We start from the raw sequence: 17,883 nt of genomic DNA on the forward strand, positions 1-17,883 counted from the left end.
AGCACACATTTTTGTGAAATTTGCCATAATTAGTGCTTCTTGAGTGATGGCCCAAACCATGTTTTGTCAGGTCACAGTGACCTTGACCTTTAACCACCAAGTTCATTAAGTCCAAATGAACGTTTCTGCCAAATTAAAAAAAAAAAAAACTCCTTAAAAGTGTTCTTGAGATATCACAATTCTCCTCATTTGAGTCCATGCAGACACTAACATTTTTGTCAAAGTTTTCTTCATATATTGCAAATGTGCGTAAGGCAAACACAGTTACATTGACTTTTGACCGCCAAATTTTAATCTGTTTAACCTTGAGTCCAAGCGGACATTTCTGTCAATTTTGAGGAAATTTCCTGAAGAGATTCTTGAAATATCACATTTATAAGAATGAGACAGGTGCAAGATCGCAGTGACCTTTTGACCTTTAACCATCGACCACTAACTTTTAATCTGTTTATTGTTAAATCCAAAAGGGCATTTGTGCCAATTTTGAGGAAACTTCATAAAGGCATTCTTGATGAATTGTATTTATGAGAATGAATTATCATTTCATCACTGAGTCCGATTGGACGTTTATGTCTCTTGAGATAGCACGTTCATGACAATCGGATGGATGGACGGACAACGAACGGACAAACCAAAATCATTACGCCTCTGGCTACCAGCGCAGAGGCATAAAAAATAAAAAATATTTTGACATGTTATAGGAGGGAAACCACAGGTGTGATGAGCAAACCCCAGCATTGTGCTTCTTCACTGGCGTTACTGATAACACCTGTGCTTCACCTGCTATGACTCGAACTGTCTGCCGTTAAAAAAGGTTTATTGCTCTTTATTTGTCAGTGAAATAAACATAAAGACTGATTCATTAAAAGGCGCCGTAGCTCGGCAGCTTTTCCACCATTGTGTGAAAAGATATGAACAAGATGTCAGACAAAAGGATGAGAGGCGAGACGGCATCTCGGGGTTTGGATGGAGGCTCAACTTAAGGATACGATCGGTGCCTGGAAACAACACACTACCCCGGACCATTTCAGCCATGATGCAGCCAACAGACCAGACATCAACTGAAAAATGAAATGACAACCACCAAATTAGCATGCAGGACTGGAAAACAAAACAGAAAAACAACCCTGACAACAGAAAAAAAAATCAAAAGAACAGAAGGGAAAATAATAAAAAACAAAAACAATGATGAGGTGCCGGTGATGTGTGTGATACAAGACAAAATGAACTGCATGCAGTTGGGTGCACTCTCAAACCTGGTCAGCGTCCCACAAAGCTCAATCATTATCATTCTTGTTTTGGAAAGCTTTTACTGAATGTACAGCAAATTTCTGCACTAATCAAAGAATTCATGTTTAAGATCGTTTCTGCTTCAGGTTCACTGTACCGTGAATCACAAGCTTTTAAAGTGAGACACTGACTGTCAAGGTCCTCTGAAAATGTTTTTTCTTTTGCAGAAATGCATTTTAACATCCTCAGTTCCTCACTGCAGTTCATGTTAACTTTTTTAAACCTGAGCAAATTGGCTTCATTTATTTAAAAAAACACGGGGAGAAGACAACTGAAGAAATGACCCACAAATTAGCAATACATTAGTAAGAAACAGCAGAAAAGTGCCTGAAAATTAGCGCAAAGAGGGTAGTTTAAGAAAAAAAGTGGAAATGACTGAAAAAAAGGCTTAAAAATTGCAATAATTCTGTAAAATACTTAATATTATTTATATTATTATTATATTAATATATATTTATCTATATATATCTAATATACAGTGCCTTGCGAAAGTATTCGGCCCCCTTGAACCTTTCAACCTTTCACCACATTTCAGGCTTCAAACATAAAGAAATAAAATTTTAATTTTTGTCAAGAATCAACAACAAGTGGGACACAATCGTGAAGTGGAACGAAATTTATTGGATAATTTAAACTTTTTAACAAATAAAAAACTGAAAAGTGGGGCGTGCAATATTATTCGGCCCCTTTACTTTCAATGCAGCAAACTCACTCCAGAAGTTCAGTGAGGATCTCTGAATGATCCAATGTTGTCCTAAATGACTGATGATGATAAATAGAATCCACCTGTGTGTAATCAAGTCTCCGTATAAATGCACCTGCTCTGTGATAGTCTCAGGGTTCTGTTTAAAGCGCAGAGAGCATCATGAAGACCAAGGAACACACCAGGCAGGTCCGAGATACTGTTGTGGAGGAGTTTAAAGCCGGATTTGGATACAAAAAGATTTCCCAAGCTTTAAACATCTCAAGGAGCACTGTGCAAGCAATCATATTGAAATGGAAGGAGTATCAGACCACTGCAAATCTACCAAGACCCGGCCGTCCTCCAAACTTTCATCTCAAACAAGGAAAACTGATCAGAGATGCAGCCAAGAGGCCCATGATCACTCTGGATGAACTGCAGAGATCTACAGCTGAGGTAGGAGAGTCTGTCCATAGGACAACAATCAGTCGTACACTGCACAAATCTGGCCTTTATGGAAGAGTGGCAAGAAGAAAGCCATTTCTCAAAGATATCCATAAAAAGTCTCTGTTTAAAGTTTGCCACAAGCCACCTGGGAGACACACCAAACATGTGGAAGAAGGTGCTCTGGTCAGATGAAACCAAAATCGAACTTTTGGCCACAATGCAAAACGATATGTTTGGCGTAAAAGCAATACAGCTCATCACCCTGAACACACCATCCCCACTGTCAAACATGGTGGTGGCAGCATCATGGTTTGGGCCTGCTTTTCTTCAGCAGGGACAGGGAAGATGGTTAAAATTGACGGGAAGATGGATGGAGCCAAATACAGGACCATTCTGGAAGAAAACCTGTTGGAGTCTGCACAAGACCTGAGACTGGGACGGAGATTTATCTTCCAACAGGACAATGATCCAAAACATAAAGCCAAATCTACAATGGAATGGTTCACAAATAAACGTATCCAGGTGTTAGAATGGCCAAGTCAAAGTCCAGACCTGAATCCAATCGAGAATCTGTGGAAAGAGCTGAAGACTGCTGTTCACAAACGCTCTCCATCCAACCTCACTGAGCTCGAGCTGTTTTGCAAGGAAGAATGGGCAAGAATTTCAGTCTCTCGATGTGCAAAACTGATAGAAACATACCCCAAGCGACTTGCAGCTGTAATTGGAGCAAAAGGTGGCGCTACAAAGTATTAACGCAAGGGGGCCAAATAATATTGCACGCCCCACTTTTCAGTTTTTTATTTGTTAAAAAAGTTTAAATTACTCAATAAATTTCATTCCACTTCACGATTGTGTCCCACTTGTTGTTGTTTCTTGACAAAAAATTTAAATTTGATATCTTTATGTTTGAAGCCTGAAATGTGGCGAAAGGTTGCAAGGTTCAAGGGGGCCGAATACTTTCGCAAGGCACTGTATATTTTATTTAAGTGATTTTTAAAAAAAAATCATTTAATAATTGATTTTACCTTTTATATCTTACCTCTTTTCTCCTTTTATTGTAAATTTGTATCATTTATTATGTTTTTATATTTTAATGCTCTGTAAAGCACTTTTAATTGCTGTAAGTGCTATAAAAATAAAGCCTAATATAAATAATTTTGATGATAAAAAACATAGTGAAATACAGTTCTCTGGACATTTTTCCCTGATTTTTTTTTTTTAAATAATATTCTACTGTCATTATTTTGAGATAGTTACTCATTACTTTGTGATTCTGTGATTATTTCGACAAAGTTTCTTATTATTTTGAAAGAAATTCTTCTTAATTTGGGATACTATGTTATTATTTTGCAAAAGATTTCTCATTAATTTGAAGAGGTTTCTTTTTATTGAGATACCATGTCATTATTCTGAAAAAGTTTCTCATTATTTTTATTTTCTCATTATTTACTTTACTTTCAGGAAATCTCTCATTACTTTAAAAATGGTATCTCATTATTTTGAGGAAGGTTCTCATGATTATGAACAAGTATGTCATTATTTTCAGATACTATGTCATTAATTTGAAAACAGCCTCATTATTTTGACAAATTTTCTGATTTATAAAAAGTTCTCATTATTTTGAGATACTGGGTAGTTATTTCAGCAGGCTTTCTCATAGTAATGACATACACGATATTTTCAGTTTCACCTCTCTGGCAAAAAATGGGCTTCCACAGTCACAAGCATTAATGGTAATATAAGATTAAATATTTCATTTACATAAATCCTTTCCACAAAAAAATCCACTTATCTCTTGCCATTTATGGGACATTTCTTGTCAAGTTACTCATTGCCCTCCCCTTCCAAGTTTTCAAAATAAATCACAGTTTGCTCAGGATTCAAAGGTTTAAATACCTGTAAAGGTGTGTGAATGCAGCACAAGAAAAGTGGTTCCATCCACGTTTAGAAGACTTAAACTGAAACATTCTGACCGATAAAGCTAGAAATGATCATTGTTGAGCTATGTTGTCATACACACACACACGTGTGCAATTGCAAATCCAAAGTCTTTCTTTAACAAACTCCAATTTATTTTGTATTGGACTGCTGCATTAACAAAGACATGTGAGGCACTTTGAGGATATATGGAGGTGCTTCATGCAGTTAAGGTTTTGGGGTTGGAAGAGCAAACTATTAAATTCTATTTCAGGTTTTTCGTGTGACTGTCGTGGTGCTTGAAGCAACAGTGCTTCTGCAGAGGTGAGTGAGTGCATCTGTAGGAACAGCAGGTGGGTGGTTGCAAGTCGAGGTGTCAGGCAAATCCGAGAAATAGAATGTCTATAGCTGCTCTCGGGTTATCGCCTTCGTGCGATCTGTTTGATGAAAAGAAATGGTTTGAAGAGACGAGAAAGATGTTTTGTGTGCTGTGTTATGCTTCAGAAGAAATGCCAGACACTGCTGCAAGCAGCTCAAGGATACAATCCCTTCCTGGAAAAAGGATTTTGTGGCGAACCATTTCTGCCATAATGCAGCCCACAGCCCAAATATCCACTACATATGTGCAGCATAGAAGGAGGGAGAAGAGAATAAGCAAAAAAAAAATGCAACAAGTCAGCAGGAAAAATTAGGGTCAGTGTTTTTGGTCGAGAGTATTAGTATTAAAGAGAAACTCTGGTATTTTTCAACCTGGACCAAATTTTTTCATGTTTTTGTGTCTGAGAGATTAATTAGAACAACAGTTTTTGAATTGGTCCAGAATTGAGACAAAGAGCTGCATTAAATTAACATCTTCTGAATATACTTGTTTTTACCACTGATGGGAAATAAAACATTTTTCTTAACATTTATTTTGATGCAGTTGGTTTGTTATTGTGTTCAGGCCACATCAAGAAAGCGCGAATATCACGCTGTAATGCCGCCTAGCACTTCCGTATAAAAGGTACCATCACAGAGTCGGAAGACAGAGGTGTCTCGCCTTTAAGCCACCATAGGACGTAGTAACCGTGCCGAAACTGTGTCTGTAAAACAGGACAGCCAGCAGGTCGGGTGTGATGTTTTGACGATGTTTGCTACTCATTGCAGCAGATTTAAAGAGCAGCTAGCAGCAGTTAGCAGCTAACTCAAAGAAGAAGAATAGCGGCCAAAAACACAAACTGGATAAACAATGAGGTCCAAGAGCTCCTGACCGTACGAGCCGAGGACGAGATCAGCCGCCGTATAACAGAGATGGTAAACTATTATTATTTTTTTGGGCTTTTCTTGCCTTTAATGGACAGGACAGTTTTAACGTGAAAGGGGGAGGGAGAGAGGGGGCGACATGCAGCAAAGGGTCGAGGCCGGAACTGAACCCGTGGACGCTGCAGCGAGGGTTCAGCCTCTGTATATGAGGTGCCGCTCTATCCACTGAGCCACCAGGCACCCCAAGAGATGGTACATGATTGTTGACATGTTGTGTCACTGCTATAGTTAATAACGCGCTGTAGACGTGTATCTTCTATATGACTAGAGGCTGACGCTGTGGTGTTTAAACGTAACGCCTGTCATGCCTTTTTTGCTTCCGCAGAGCCAGCATGCTGTCCAAAATCACACACTGGAGTGGCATGATGTCATCACTGGTTTGTATTGTGTAAAACTGCAAAGGCGGAGCAAAGAAAGGACTTTGTAGCAATTCTATGGCACAACCTCTGTGTAAAAAGGGATAATAACAAACAGACCTGATCGAGCAAAAAATAAAGAATAATGTTTTGTTTCTCTGTATGGACAATTTCCACAATGATGTCAGACCCTTAATATAAAAATCTGAGCCTGTCAGTGACAAAAACAATTAAAAGTGATCGCAAATTGACAGCGCAAAAATGTCCTGAGTGAATACATTGCAGTCAGTTTTGAGGCTCCAGGCTGCAGCTCTCTCACTCAATTTCAAAATTTGCTGTTCCCATTAGTCGCTTAGACACAAAAACATGGGAAAATAGGGTCCAGGTTGAAAAATACTGAAGTTTCCCTTTAACAAGATTCTCCCGTGTTTAGCTATTACAGAGCATTATTGCTCTGTATCCAGCTCATGTACCTGTGACGAAGAGTTCTTTCAAAATCCAAAAATCTGAATTTGCCATACTGACTACTATAAATTTGATTTCACACCTAAGAGACGAACTATCTGCTCGTGTAATGGAGCCCCAGTCCCGTCTCTATCAAAGGAACGATTCAACATGTTGGGAAATGTGCTTTTTAGCTTTCTTATGAAGAATTTGACGTGAGAGTTGATACCAACAACAACTTCAGTCTTAGTACAGATTAAAGTAGAAATGCCGCCACACGGCTGTATGCCACCGCGCACCAGTCAAATTGTACTTACGGTTTACATCCATGTCTGTGAAAACATGGATGCTTCACACACAGAATATCTACACAATTGTGAAGAAAAAAATCTCTGTGATTTGTAATCACCTGAAATTGCTATACCTGTCCTGTCTTCACGAATAAAAACAGTTGAAAAAAAAAAAGAAGAAATTCTCAGCTGTTGCTGAGTGTGTTCACAAGTATGTGCTGGAGGGCCGGACCTGAAGTCATAATGCCTCTAGCCTTGTCTATCCTCGGCACGGTGGCGTAAAAACAGGATATAATGTGCTAATTTGTGAACTTTAAAGGTGTCCATATGAGGAGTTTGATACCTTTGGACTTAGCCAGGCTAGCAGTTTCTCTCTGCTACCTTTATGCTAAGCTAATCTAACCATGGTATCAATATTCCACACCAACACATGACAAAGAAGCACATTTCTCAATGTTAAACTGTTCTGTTGAGACCATCTTGCACAAACTGTGATACGTTCCAAGCAGGAGCACCGAGTGAAACTGCAAAAGCATGCACAAGGTCCTGTATTCATCCTGGCGTCTTTAAGCCAGGCTGTGCGGAGCTCAGGACAGGCAACCTCTTAATAAAACATCAAAACGCATGCTAAAGCACTGCTGGGAACTGGAGTCCCTACACAGGAAGTTTCCCACAAAGCACTGATGCCCAACATGCCAACTTCCCCCCCCTAGTGTGACCTTTACAGGAACAGGGAATGTGTGTTTGTGTGTGTGTGTGTTTGGGAGGTGGTGTTAAAAAACATCCCAGGGGGGAGGGCCATGCAGCAGGCCAGGCAGCAGCTCAGGAGCTCCTCATTGGCCAGTTGCTGTCAGGAAGCTGCTTTCCTCCACTCACCGTTGGCCTGGTAGCCCATGCCCAGGATGACCTCGGGGGCGCGGTAGTAGCGGGTGACCACGTAGGGTGTCATGAGAAGGCCAGTGGCGGCTGTCCTGGCCAGGCCAAAGTCCAGGATCTTCAGTGTGCAGTCAGATTTCACCACGATGTTGCTAGGCTTCAAGTCCTGAACAGAAAACAAAAGCAGTCAGCAAACAGTCAGTTTCACCTTCGATCAGAGAAATCATTTCTCCACGTTTGCCAAATCCTCCCGTGGTTTTTCCTCAGGCAGAAATAACAAAGACATCAATTTTTGTGTGTGTGTGGAAACAAATTCTATATATGGTAAACACTTTAACTGGTGCACTTGGATTTAGGAGGACACCATCCTTCATTCTTGTACAATATGAAAAACATGAGATATTATATCACAGTAAACTCAGAGTGTTTTGTTTGGCCTCACTTGTACATTTATCCTTATTTAGCTGTTCTCTGTTTATCAGTGCTGCATTATTTTCTGCAACGCTTCATGACAATCGCCCAACACCAACAGGAGGAAACTCCACTCTCTTCCCCGAATCCTCTGACTGAACGTACTGTGTATGCATATGTTTGTACATCTGTTTATTTTTCTAATTATATATTTTGTTTCGCTTGGTTTCTTGCTTTTTATTTATTTATAATTATTTATTTACCTATTTATTTTTTCATCTTTTTATTTGTCTGTATCATTTTTATCATTTGTATACTGCATTTTTCCTTGAATCTTTCAGATATATTGTTGTTTTTTTTTAACTGTGCCAGGGAAACAAAGAAATTTAATTAGAAAACTAGAATTGCCACCTTGCTCTTGTTTTATGTCATTGTTATTATTAATAAAGTTTTGCAGATGGGTGTTATATGACACATTAGAAGCCCACGCTGTTGTGTTAAACGTCACACCTTTCATGCCTTGTTAGCTTCCACAACATCAGCATGCTGTCTAAAATCACACACTGGAGCGACATGACACTATTCCTTGGTTCTGTGTAAAGATGCAAACGTAAAGGAGGGACTTCACAACGGCTCTATAGCGCCATCTTTGCGTAAAAAGGCTGATGAGTTTATTGGGTCTTTTAGTCCTGACTGCATCCTGGAGGAGATCTTTATTCATCCCAAAAGAGCAGGACGTTAATAGTTTCAAGCCCTGTTTTTAGCCTGCCCAAAATGGATGTGACAAAATGGAAAACATCGGCCACTGCCATCGGTGAATATCATCGTATTTTCCGATAGGCCGATGGCAGTCAACAAAGTGAATAATCTTCACATTCATGGTATTTAGCTAAGACTGTAATTGTCGTCTCCTTTCAAGCATCTTCACTCTGTGCTGACAAAGACCTCTGGAAACCAGCAGTCTTTGACTTCTTCTGAAGGTAATCCCAACAAACTAAACTGCCACTGTTGTCGTGTCATAAGCGACACTCCGTGCCTGTAACTGTGATTTTCTGATGGCCATCTGCCAGTTAATTTATTACTACAACTCAACTGGCAGCCGTGACACTTTCATGTTGACAGGTTGGTATTCAGCATGATTTACAACAGACTGGATACTTCATCAGAAAGTGAGAGCAATCACTGTTGTCTTTATTTTGATCACTTCTTCCTGGTTTGATGATTATGCAGAGACGACGACAACACCTGCCGTCAAAACCCCAAAAATGTCCAGAGAGAAGCTCACTAACCAACCAAAAAACCCTTCTTTCTTGACAATGAGACATCAAGCAGCAGGCTGCAGCTCGGTCGATAGTGCTTGACTGCCTTGATGTGTAGGAAAATGTATTCTAGATGGAGTGCTTAGCAACCCAGAGCATCTTACAAGGGACTGAAGAGCGCTCATCACAGAGACAGAGCCCACGAGAACAAGAGAGCTAAATCTTTGGCGATCCATGACTCATATTGCATCTGTTCACCTTCTGAGAGCTTTGCGTGCGGATGCGAGTGGCGCTGGTTAGCTCCGCCTGTGGCTCAATTAGTTCTGGCTGGCGGAGCAAAGAGGAGCTCTGCTGATCTACTGCTGTGTCTCTCACTGAGGGTGATTGACAGAGTGCCGACCGAGTGCCGTCAGAGTGTGTGTGTGTGTGTGTGTGTGTGTGTGTGTGTGTGTGTGTGTGTGTGTGTGTGTGTGTGTGTGTATATACAAGTGTCTTGTTGTATATTGCTGCTGGTGCTTCAGGGTGTGTCGTTTGTGTCTGTTGTTTCCCTTTAAACACGCACCTGAGTGTATACTTGTGTGTGTGTTTTACATCAGCATCAGTGATATTCAATTAATGGCCAGCAAGCCAAATTTGGCCCCTGATAGGGTGCCTGGTGGCCCCTCAACCATTTTTTAAATTCACAATAAAGATAGAGGAATTGACACTTGGAATTGTTTTTGTAGTTTGACTACATATAATGTGCCAGAGTGCATAAAGCAGCATCAAAATAGAGCGTGTATTAATCAAAAAAAAGTGCCAACGGGGGATCTAGGTAAGCCCTTAATGTTCTAAAATCCTAGAAATGTCCTACAATCCTAGAAACATAAAAATATTGAAATATATATATATATATATGTATAGAAACTTCAAAAAATAAGTGCTGGAAATAAGTGTTAGAAATATCCTAAAATCCTGGAAACATCCTAATAGAAATGTCCTAAAATTCTTGAAATGTGCTTCAGTCCTAGAAACATATTAAAATCCTATTAACGTGCTAAAATCCTAGAAACCTCCAAAAATCCAAGAAATGTCCTAAAATCTGAAAGCCTGAATACTGAAAGCTTAATATATTACATATGACACTGGTTTTTCATTGCCAAACTATTCTGGACGCTGACCACATTGGAAAATTTTGCTAAATCCTATCAATACATTAATGTTGGCAGCTTTGCCATTTGCTGATTCCTCCATATTTCTGATCCAGACAGATCCAGGGCTGCCAAATCATAAAATATTCCTTCACAGCCGTATATCAGTGTGTATTTTTAATATAACATTTCAACAATGTGTTTTGGGCGTCTAGCTCACCCTGTGTATGATGCCGGCAGCGTGCAGGTGTTTGATTCCACACAGCATCTGGTAGAGCAGGTAGGAAAGCCTCTCGTGGTCCAGCTCCATCTGAATCACCTGGCAGAGGTTGGCATCCATCAACTCCATCACTAGATACCTGCAGGAAAACCAGAGGGTAAAATAATCACACAATACCACACACAGGCAGGTGGACATACACACACAGAGAATCCCATGTACACATGGCTTTTATATGAACTATTTTTGTCAAAAACATGGGAAGAGAGCAATAAGCAACAAAATCAGATATGACCCAAAAATAGCAAAAACTTTAATTTAAGTACATGAAATTACCTTACCTTTTTTTATTGCTTTTTTTGTTGTGTCTTGATATTTTTCCTGAGGTTTTTTCAAAATAATTTTCTAAATCTACTTACATTGTGTAAGCCTAATTTTCAGGACATTTTCTTGTACATTTTGCAAATTTCTTGCTAATTCTTGGGTAATTTCTTCATGTGTTGCTCATTGCCTATTTCAAATGTTTTTTGAAAGAAATCAAGCCAATGTGCTCAGGTTTTATCGGTTTACCCAGTTATTATTTCACATGTAGGTAGCACATTCTAAAAACTTATGTGACAATATAGTATGACTCAAACACATTATAAAATGTAATGTAAAAGGTTCAAAGTTGCTGGTGAGTTATCTGAAAAATGTGATGACGGATTAGTCTCAGATCGTCCTGAACTTAAATGTCACCTAACTATGGATAAGTTTAAAATTGACTTTTTCATCTCTTATTTCCTCGCCCACGCAGCACTTGTTTCCCGTGGCATTTAGGAAGTGACAGTAATGGTGCTCCCTCTCAAAACAGTGATGATGTTATGTTATCTGGCAGCTGTTACATCACCAGTCCCTACAAACCTCCTACATGGAGTCAAGAACTTCTGATAGATTTTAGACATGGAGAAACATCTTGGTAATGGAGTTTGCAGCTAAAAAACTACAACTTCCAGTGATATTTGCATGAACTGCATGTTTTCATACAACATGTAGGAAAATGAGTATAATACGCAGTAGAAAGAGCGCAAGTAGACATGCACACGTGTATACTCAATTCCATATCTTGTAAAACGGAAATGTGTATAATGCACCGTCATGCACTCTGTAATCCAAGTATGCATTCAGGTATACAAACACTCAGCCGAGTGGAGTGTTCTCCTCCATCCTCTAACTGCATGTTCGCTCCGCAGCCCTCTGGCTATGATTTGTCCAGTTTCCTTTTTAGCTCCAATCAGGCAGACACAGCTCTACAGACACACACACACACACACACACACACACACACACACACACACACACACACACATACACAAACACACACAAACACACACAAACAAAGCTCTCAGACACACACACAGAGCTTCGAGAGGATGGCATTAATCATGTTTGTTCCCGTCATACTCCACAAAACCATCACTTCCCCCACATCTCAGTTCAGTGTTCCCCTCTCTGCGACTCCACAGCCAGTTTCCACTCACATGGACGTCTTGTCGACTTCGAAACACATCAGGGACGCTGCCAAATTTACCCCAATGTTCATCTTATTAAAGGCAGCGTACCACAAAGGGAAAAAACTGAGGGATAGATTGCAGTAGCTGCACGCCACCAGAACTGTCATTTAGTAGTTTGCATGTTGCAGATTTGTGTCATGATACCAGATTTCTGTTTGGATCAAAAGACAATTTAATATCATCGTAACTTAAAGGGTAAGTTTGGTATTTTTCAACCTGGACCTCTTTTTTTCATGGGAACAACAATTTCTGAAATTGGTCCAGTATTGCGTGAAAGGGCTGTTGCCAGCAGCCTTAAAACAGGCTACAATGTAACCACTCTGGGCATGTTGACTCTGTCTATTTACATCCACTAAAAGTGTTTTTGTCACTGATTGTTATTCTTAGTGCCCAATAAAATTGTGGAGAGGATCCCTAAAGAGACAGACTTTTTTGTTAAAGAGTCACTTCATCTTTTTTTTCCCATTAGACAATTGTGTGAAATGTTGTAAAAACTGTTGTATGAATTCCTGAATTATACCAAAAATGAGTGACGTAACAGTTTGACCACCAAATTCTAATAAGTTAATTCTTGCGTCCAAGTGGACGTTCGTGCCAAATTTGAGGAAACTCCCTCGAGGCCTTCTTGAGATATTGAGTTTACAAGAAGAAGAGGCAAGGTCTGTGAACTTTGACCTCCAAATTCCAGTCAGTTCATTGTGGAGTCCAAATAAATGCTTGTGTCAAATTTGAAGAAATTCCCTTGAGGTTTTGCTGAGAGATAGCGTTCATGAGAATGGGATAGATGAATAACCCGAAAACATCAAAAAAATGTCTTCTGTGAAATCCATCTCCCTGCTTCTTGGTGCTTGTAGCAAGAAAGGATAACACACCAACCAGAGATCCAGCTGAGCTACACGAGCACCCCAAAAGTCAGAAAAGGTAATCTAAGCTCCCAGCATGCAACATCCTCTATCGATTTTTACAAACATGCAGTGAGCAGATGTTATTCAGGCTCAGTAATACTCACACATCTTGGAATTCTTCCAGTGTCTTCTGTGGCGTGAATACATTTAAAAGGCCGATTATCTGCAAAAATAAAAAGATCAGTTGTTACTCTACGGTACCGGAAGAGAGAAGAGTGAATGACATCACCATCGGCACCTCTGCATCCCCTGAAAAACTGAAAGGCTCCAACTGCAGCGGCCTGAGCTTCAATAATAAATAACAGGACATTCACCAGTGTGAAACAGCACATAAAGTAGCAGCAGCAGGGAGGAGCGCTGTGGTAATCCACAAGATTTCTGTTTTCAACATCCCCCGTCAGTCAAACAAGCTGCTGTGATTTGAAATGCAGCCTGACACAGCACAATTTCAATGGAAACACGATGAGTAAGATGTTTACTGATTTAGTTACATTTTCCATTTTTTTCCTCAGAGCAAGCTTTGCTCCATCCAACTGTCCTCTGTTACTCCCACTGGAAATTCTAAATTACATTTTGACTGATTCCAACTCTGAAACAACCTTTAAACTCAGATATGAGCCTGAATCCATTAGGAGACAAACCTGTCAAAGCTCATACTTATGTTAAAAAAGACAAACAGAAACATAAAAAAAACACTCTAAGAAGAACAGATCTGGAGCTCTTACGTTCTTGTGGTTGACACATTTCATGAGCACCAGTTCCCTGTAGGCCCGTTTGGCGTGAGTTTGATTCTGAAACGGCCGGCTCAGCTTCTTGATGGCGACGTTTCTCTCCAAGTTGTGGTCATACGCTGAACTGAGGTGAAGAATGGAAGCAAGAGCTTGGTCAACAATAATAAACTGTCAAAAAGAGTAAAAAGAATAAAAAACACCCCACAATATGTTTTTTGTAGCACTTCTCTGTGGACCACAGAGATTTTCACACACTGATAATCTTACCGTTTGATTTGTTTACTGCTGATTTAACCCCCTGAAACATGCGGAAATGATCCAAAACTTAACGTAAGAAATTGGTTAAAAATGTCTTTTTTAAATTACAAAAAAATGTGACAATTAGAAAAAAAAAGAAAAAAACTAACAATGAAATAAGCTGTAAAGGTGTTTTAAAAAATGTGAAAATTAGTTAAAAAAAAAAGAAAAGAAACAAATAAGAAAGTTTGAATACTAACAAGAAAAATGACCTGTAAAAAGTACTAAAAAAACTATAAGAAAACTATAATAATTATAATAATTACACATATAGCTTTTCCCATGCTTTTTTTGCATAGCCATTTTTCCATAACGTTTTAAAAAAAGTTTCAAAATCTACAACTCTTGTAGTATGCAGTATCGTTCTTCAACCCTTACAATTTGTAAAACATTTTTTACTAAGTTGATGATTAACCCTTTTCCCGTGATTTTGAAAGAAATCATAATACATTGCTCAGTGTTCAAAGGTTAAAATACTTGTGAAAGGCGTCTGAAAGCAGCACAAGAAAAGTGATGTTGTTCCAGGTTTCAAAGGGTTAACAATAGAGGGTGCAGGACAAGACATGAGTCCATGCTTTTGAATAAGAACACATTAGCTAGAAAGCTAATGTGTGTTGTTTAAAGTCTGTGTTTCGTTTCGTTTGGTCTCAGGCTGCTGTCTGGCACTGTCAGTCTAAATATTTATAATCACCCAGCCAACTGCGAATAATCAGAAAAAAAATCACAAAGTATATAAAACTATGTTGCAAAATCCTGAAAAATAAGCAATAATTGTTGCTATGCAACGATGGAGGTATTTCAGCTGAAGGTCAGTCTTGCCTGTCCAACATGGTGGAAACATTGACATATTGCAGCAACAGGATGAAGCAGTCATTGCAGCATCTATTATGTATGACAAAGCGAAAACGCGTGTTCTGGGTCAGCTGTAAATAACTTACAGAAAAATTGCATGCAATAATCCACCTTCCACCTTCTCTCCCCCTCTCTCCGTCAATCTCTCTCGAACTCCCTCTCAAAAACATGCATGTCACAACTCTCGTCTCTGTCTATCTCTGTCCTCAGTTATGACAATTGTGCTACTATAATACATAAAGTTGGCCATTTGCGGATCGGATTCAGGTGGTTCCATCAATAAATTTCCTATTTACAAACATTTTGAGGATCCCACACAGTTTAGACCACTGCAAGAGATGTGATGTGATAATTATAACAGAAGTTGATATGTGACCCGCAACTAACGGTTTCTGATCTTCAGGTGCATCAGTGTCTTGGTGTCCCTCCCTTGTATGAGGACCAGAGAAGACGGATGATAGAAAGGAACCAAGAGGAGTTCGTCATGCTGACCTTGTGTTACGAAAACTGGACCAGGACTATTTGGGACTTCCCCTTTTGGCCATTAATTAAAAACGTATGTTCCAATCAATCCACTGGAATGACGGATATGTAAACAATTCCATCAGAGCGCAACTGATGTGAAACCATTACAAACAGAAACTAATGCTGACACAGACCTGAGTGATCCTGGGGTCCACATTCAAATTTATTTTAACACCCACCTTTCCCTTAATCCTCTCACGTCTACAGAAATCCACCGGGAGCACAACACCACACTGCACTGTCAACAAATACTACATTATGCATCCATTTCTGTGTTGTATGCAGCTTATGCTGATATTATAACGTCTGATCTCATCACTCTCGGAGCCGACGGCTGGTAAAGACTGAGCGCTGCATCAGTCGCTGCCATCAAATGAAATGCAGTTTATTTTAGTCAAACTAATATTTACAATAGCAAGACTTGCTTTCAAATATTAGGGTTTTTTCTTTTGACTCACCAGACGATTCCCTGTGCTCCCGATCCGATGGGTCTGAGGTTCTGGTAGCGCTTTAAAACCATGAAAGTTGAATCGCCCACATCTATACTGTAGTACTCCTTTTCACGCTTATTCCGGTTCATGGTGAAGCCCTGGACAAACGCAATGATTGGGCATCCAAGTGGAGCTCTCAAGACCTGCAGTGCGTAAAAAGAAAGAGAGGTTGTCAAATTTTCGACCACTTTTTATCCTGTGATTTCACACTTTAAAGCAGCTGTAAAAAAATAGCACAATGAACTACAATATCACAAAATTTACACCAAGTGTTTTTAAGTTTTCTATAAAAATTGCCAAAAAATTCAGGGAAAAGAAATAGCCAAAAAAAAAAAAGAAAAAGGGAAAATCAGCATTTTTTTAAACATTACATGTCAACATGGGAGGCATGTTTTTTTGTTTTTTTTTTAAAGGTAATAATATAAATACAAAATACAGCCATTCAGAGTTGTATGTTGCTCCCCTACTAAAGCTAAAATTGTTTTACAAATTATTTGACATGCCGAGTGGGCATAAATGAAGGAAGAGACGGAACGTGGGGAGAAAATGAAGAAACTTTTGTGGTGAACAAATAAACAAAAACATAATCAAAATGTTGTCACACGTCGACACATATTGAAGCCATGTTACATCATCAGCTACAGAAAATAAATCCACCAGGATGTTACGTCAATGTCATTTGATTTATGACACACAACAAATTTTCATGATTTTTTCTAATCTTCACTTTTTCAGGCCTGGAAAATGTGACTATGAAATTCCATGACTTCTCCAGGTTGTCCATGACCATGGGATCCCTGGTTCATTATTATATACAGTCTATGCCTTAGCATCAAAGCCAGTAAAACAACAGCTGATGAAACGTTGAGGAACTGCTTCTACTGTGGATATGTCCATCAAAAAGCCCCAAACTGCAGGTGGTCTGGCTTAGAAACAGCTTATTACCTCACCACCTCAATCACTTAATTCATTTAAACACTACTAGGGCTGCTATTATGTCGAGACATCATGCAATTAATGTGAAAACCTCATCTGTTTTTCCCAAAATGCAAACAGGTCATTTTTATTCCATAAAGAATTGTCAGTGGTGGTGATCAGCCGCACTGGAGTGCAGAAATGTAGCTCATGTGTGCAGTGGTACAGTATAAATCTCCTCTTATTGCCGCTTCATCAGCTACAATGGCTAGTATATAAACCTCAAAGGTCTGTGTGATGGAGTGATGATCCAGGCAGAGAGAGTCAGAGGAAGCTGGGTTTCATGCTGCATCTGAACCCGACGAATCATTAGTGGAATTTGGGACGTTGAGCTGAGGCGGTCGGCTTTGTGATGATGGCTGTAAGTTCCACGGACCATGACCCGACCTCTCGGTTCCTCTGAGTACCACTAACCATCCCCTCTTCCTTTCAGTATCTGTTAGAGGACGAGGCTTTTCCTTCCTTTTGCTCTCCTCTATGCTACAATTATCTTCCTACTCGGGTACTCTTGAAACCTCTGCTCCTTTTCTTCATTGTGCTTTCGCTTCTATTTGTAATGCTGGAGTCAACACCACCTTGATGGTATCCGACTCAAAACACAGACCAGTTTCAGGGTTCAGACTATAAACTTGTTGGTTTGAATCTTGACATTACCTATGTTGTTTTTTAGAGACACAGGAAGTCAAAACTGATCTTTACATGAGCTCAAATGCTGCTCGTATTCCCCCGTGCCTCCTCCTCTCTTATACTTGTGTTTTATCCTCCCTGCTGCTTCCTTTCTCTGTCTCCTCTCCTGCCTTCTTCTTTTTGGCTCTGATCACAGCATCGTCCTCTCCCGCCTGCTGCAGAACCCTGTCAACAGTCTGCAGCTGAGCCACACCGTGCCGTCGCACAGGGATGAACAAAAGGTTCACAAAAGAGCCTGAACTC

At 39.7% G+C, this 17,883-nt stretch overlaps 1 protein-coding gene across 1 annotated transcript in view; it reads right to left on the bottom strand.

The window, feature by feature from the left end:
• Positions 1–17,883, bottom strand: part of mapk8b (mitogen-activated protein kinase 8b) — a 45,694-nt gene that overhangs the window by 19,681 nt on the left and 8,130 nt on the right. Inside the window, 6 exon segments of the mRNA XM_042507940.2 lie at positions 990–1,061; positions 7,605–7,770; positions 10,625–10,763; positions 13,187–13,245; positions 13,808–13,937; positions 15,946–16,121. Coding sequence (XP_042363874.2) covers positions 990–1,061; positions 7,605–7,770; positions 10,625–10,763; positions 13,187–13,245; positions 13,808–13,937; positions 15,946–16,067 — 688 coding nt within the window. The 5' untranslated portion in view covers positions 16,068–16,121.

Source organism: Plectropomus leopardus, chromosome 19, assembly GCF_026936395.1.
Source record: "Plectropomus leopardus strain MGB_pleo_1.0 chromosome 19, ASM2693639v1, whole genome shotgun sequence".
NCBI classification, from domain to species: Eukaryota; Metazoa; Chordata; class Actinopteri; order Perciformes; family Serranidae; genus Plectropomus; species Plectropomus leopardus.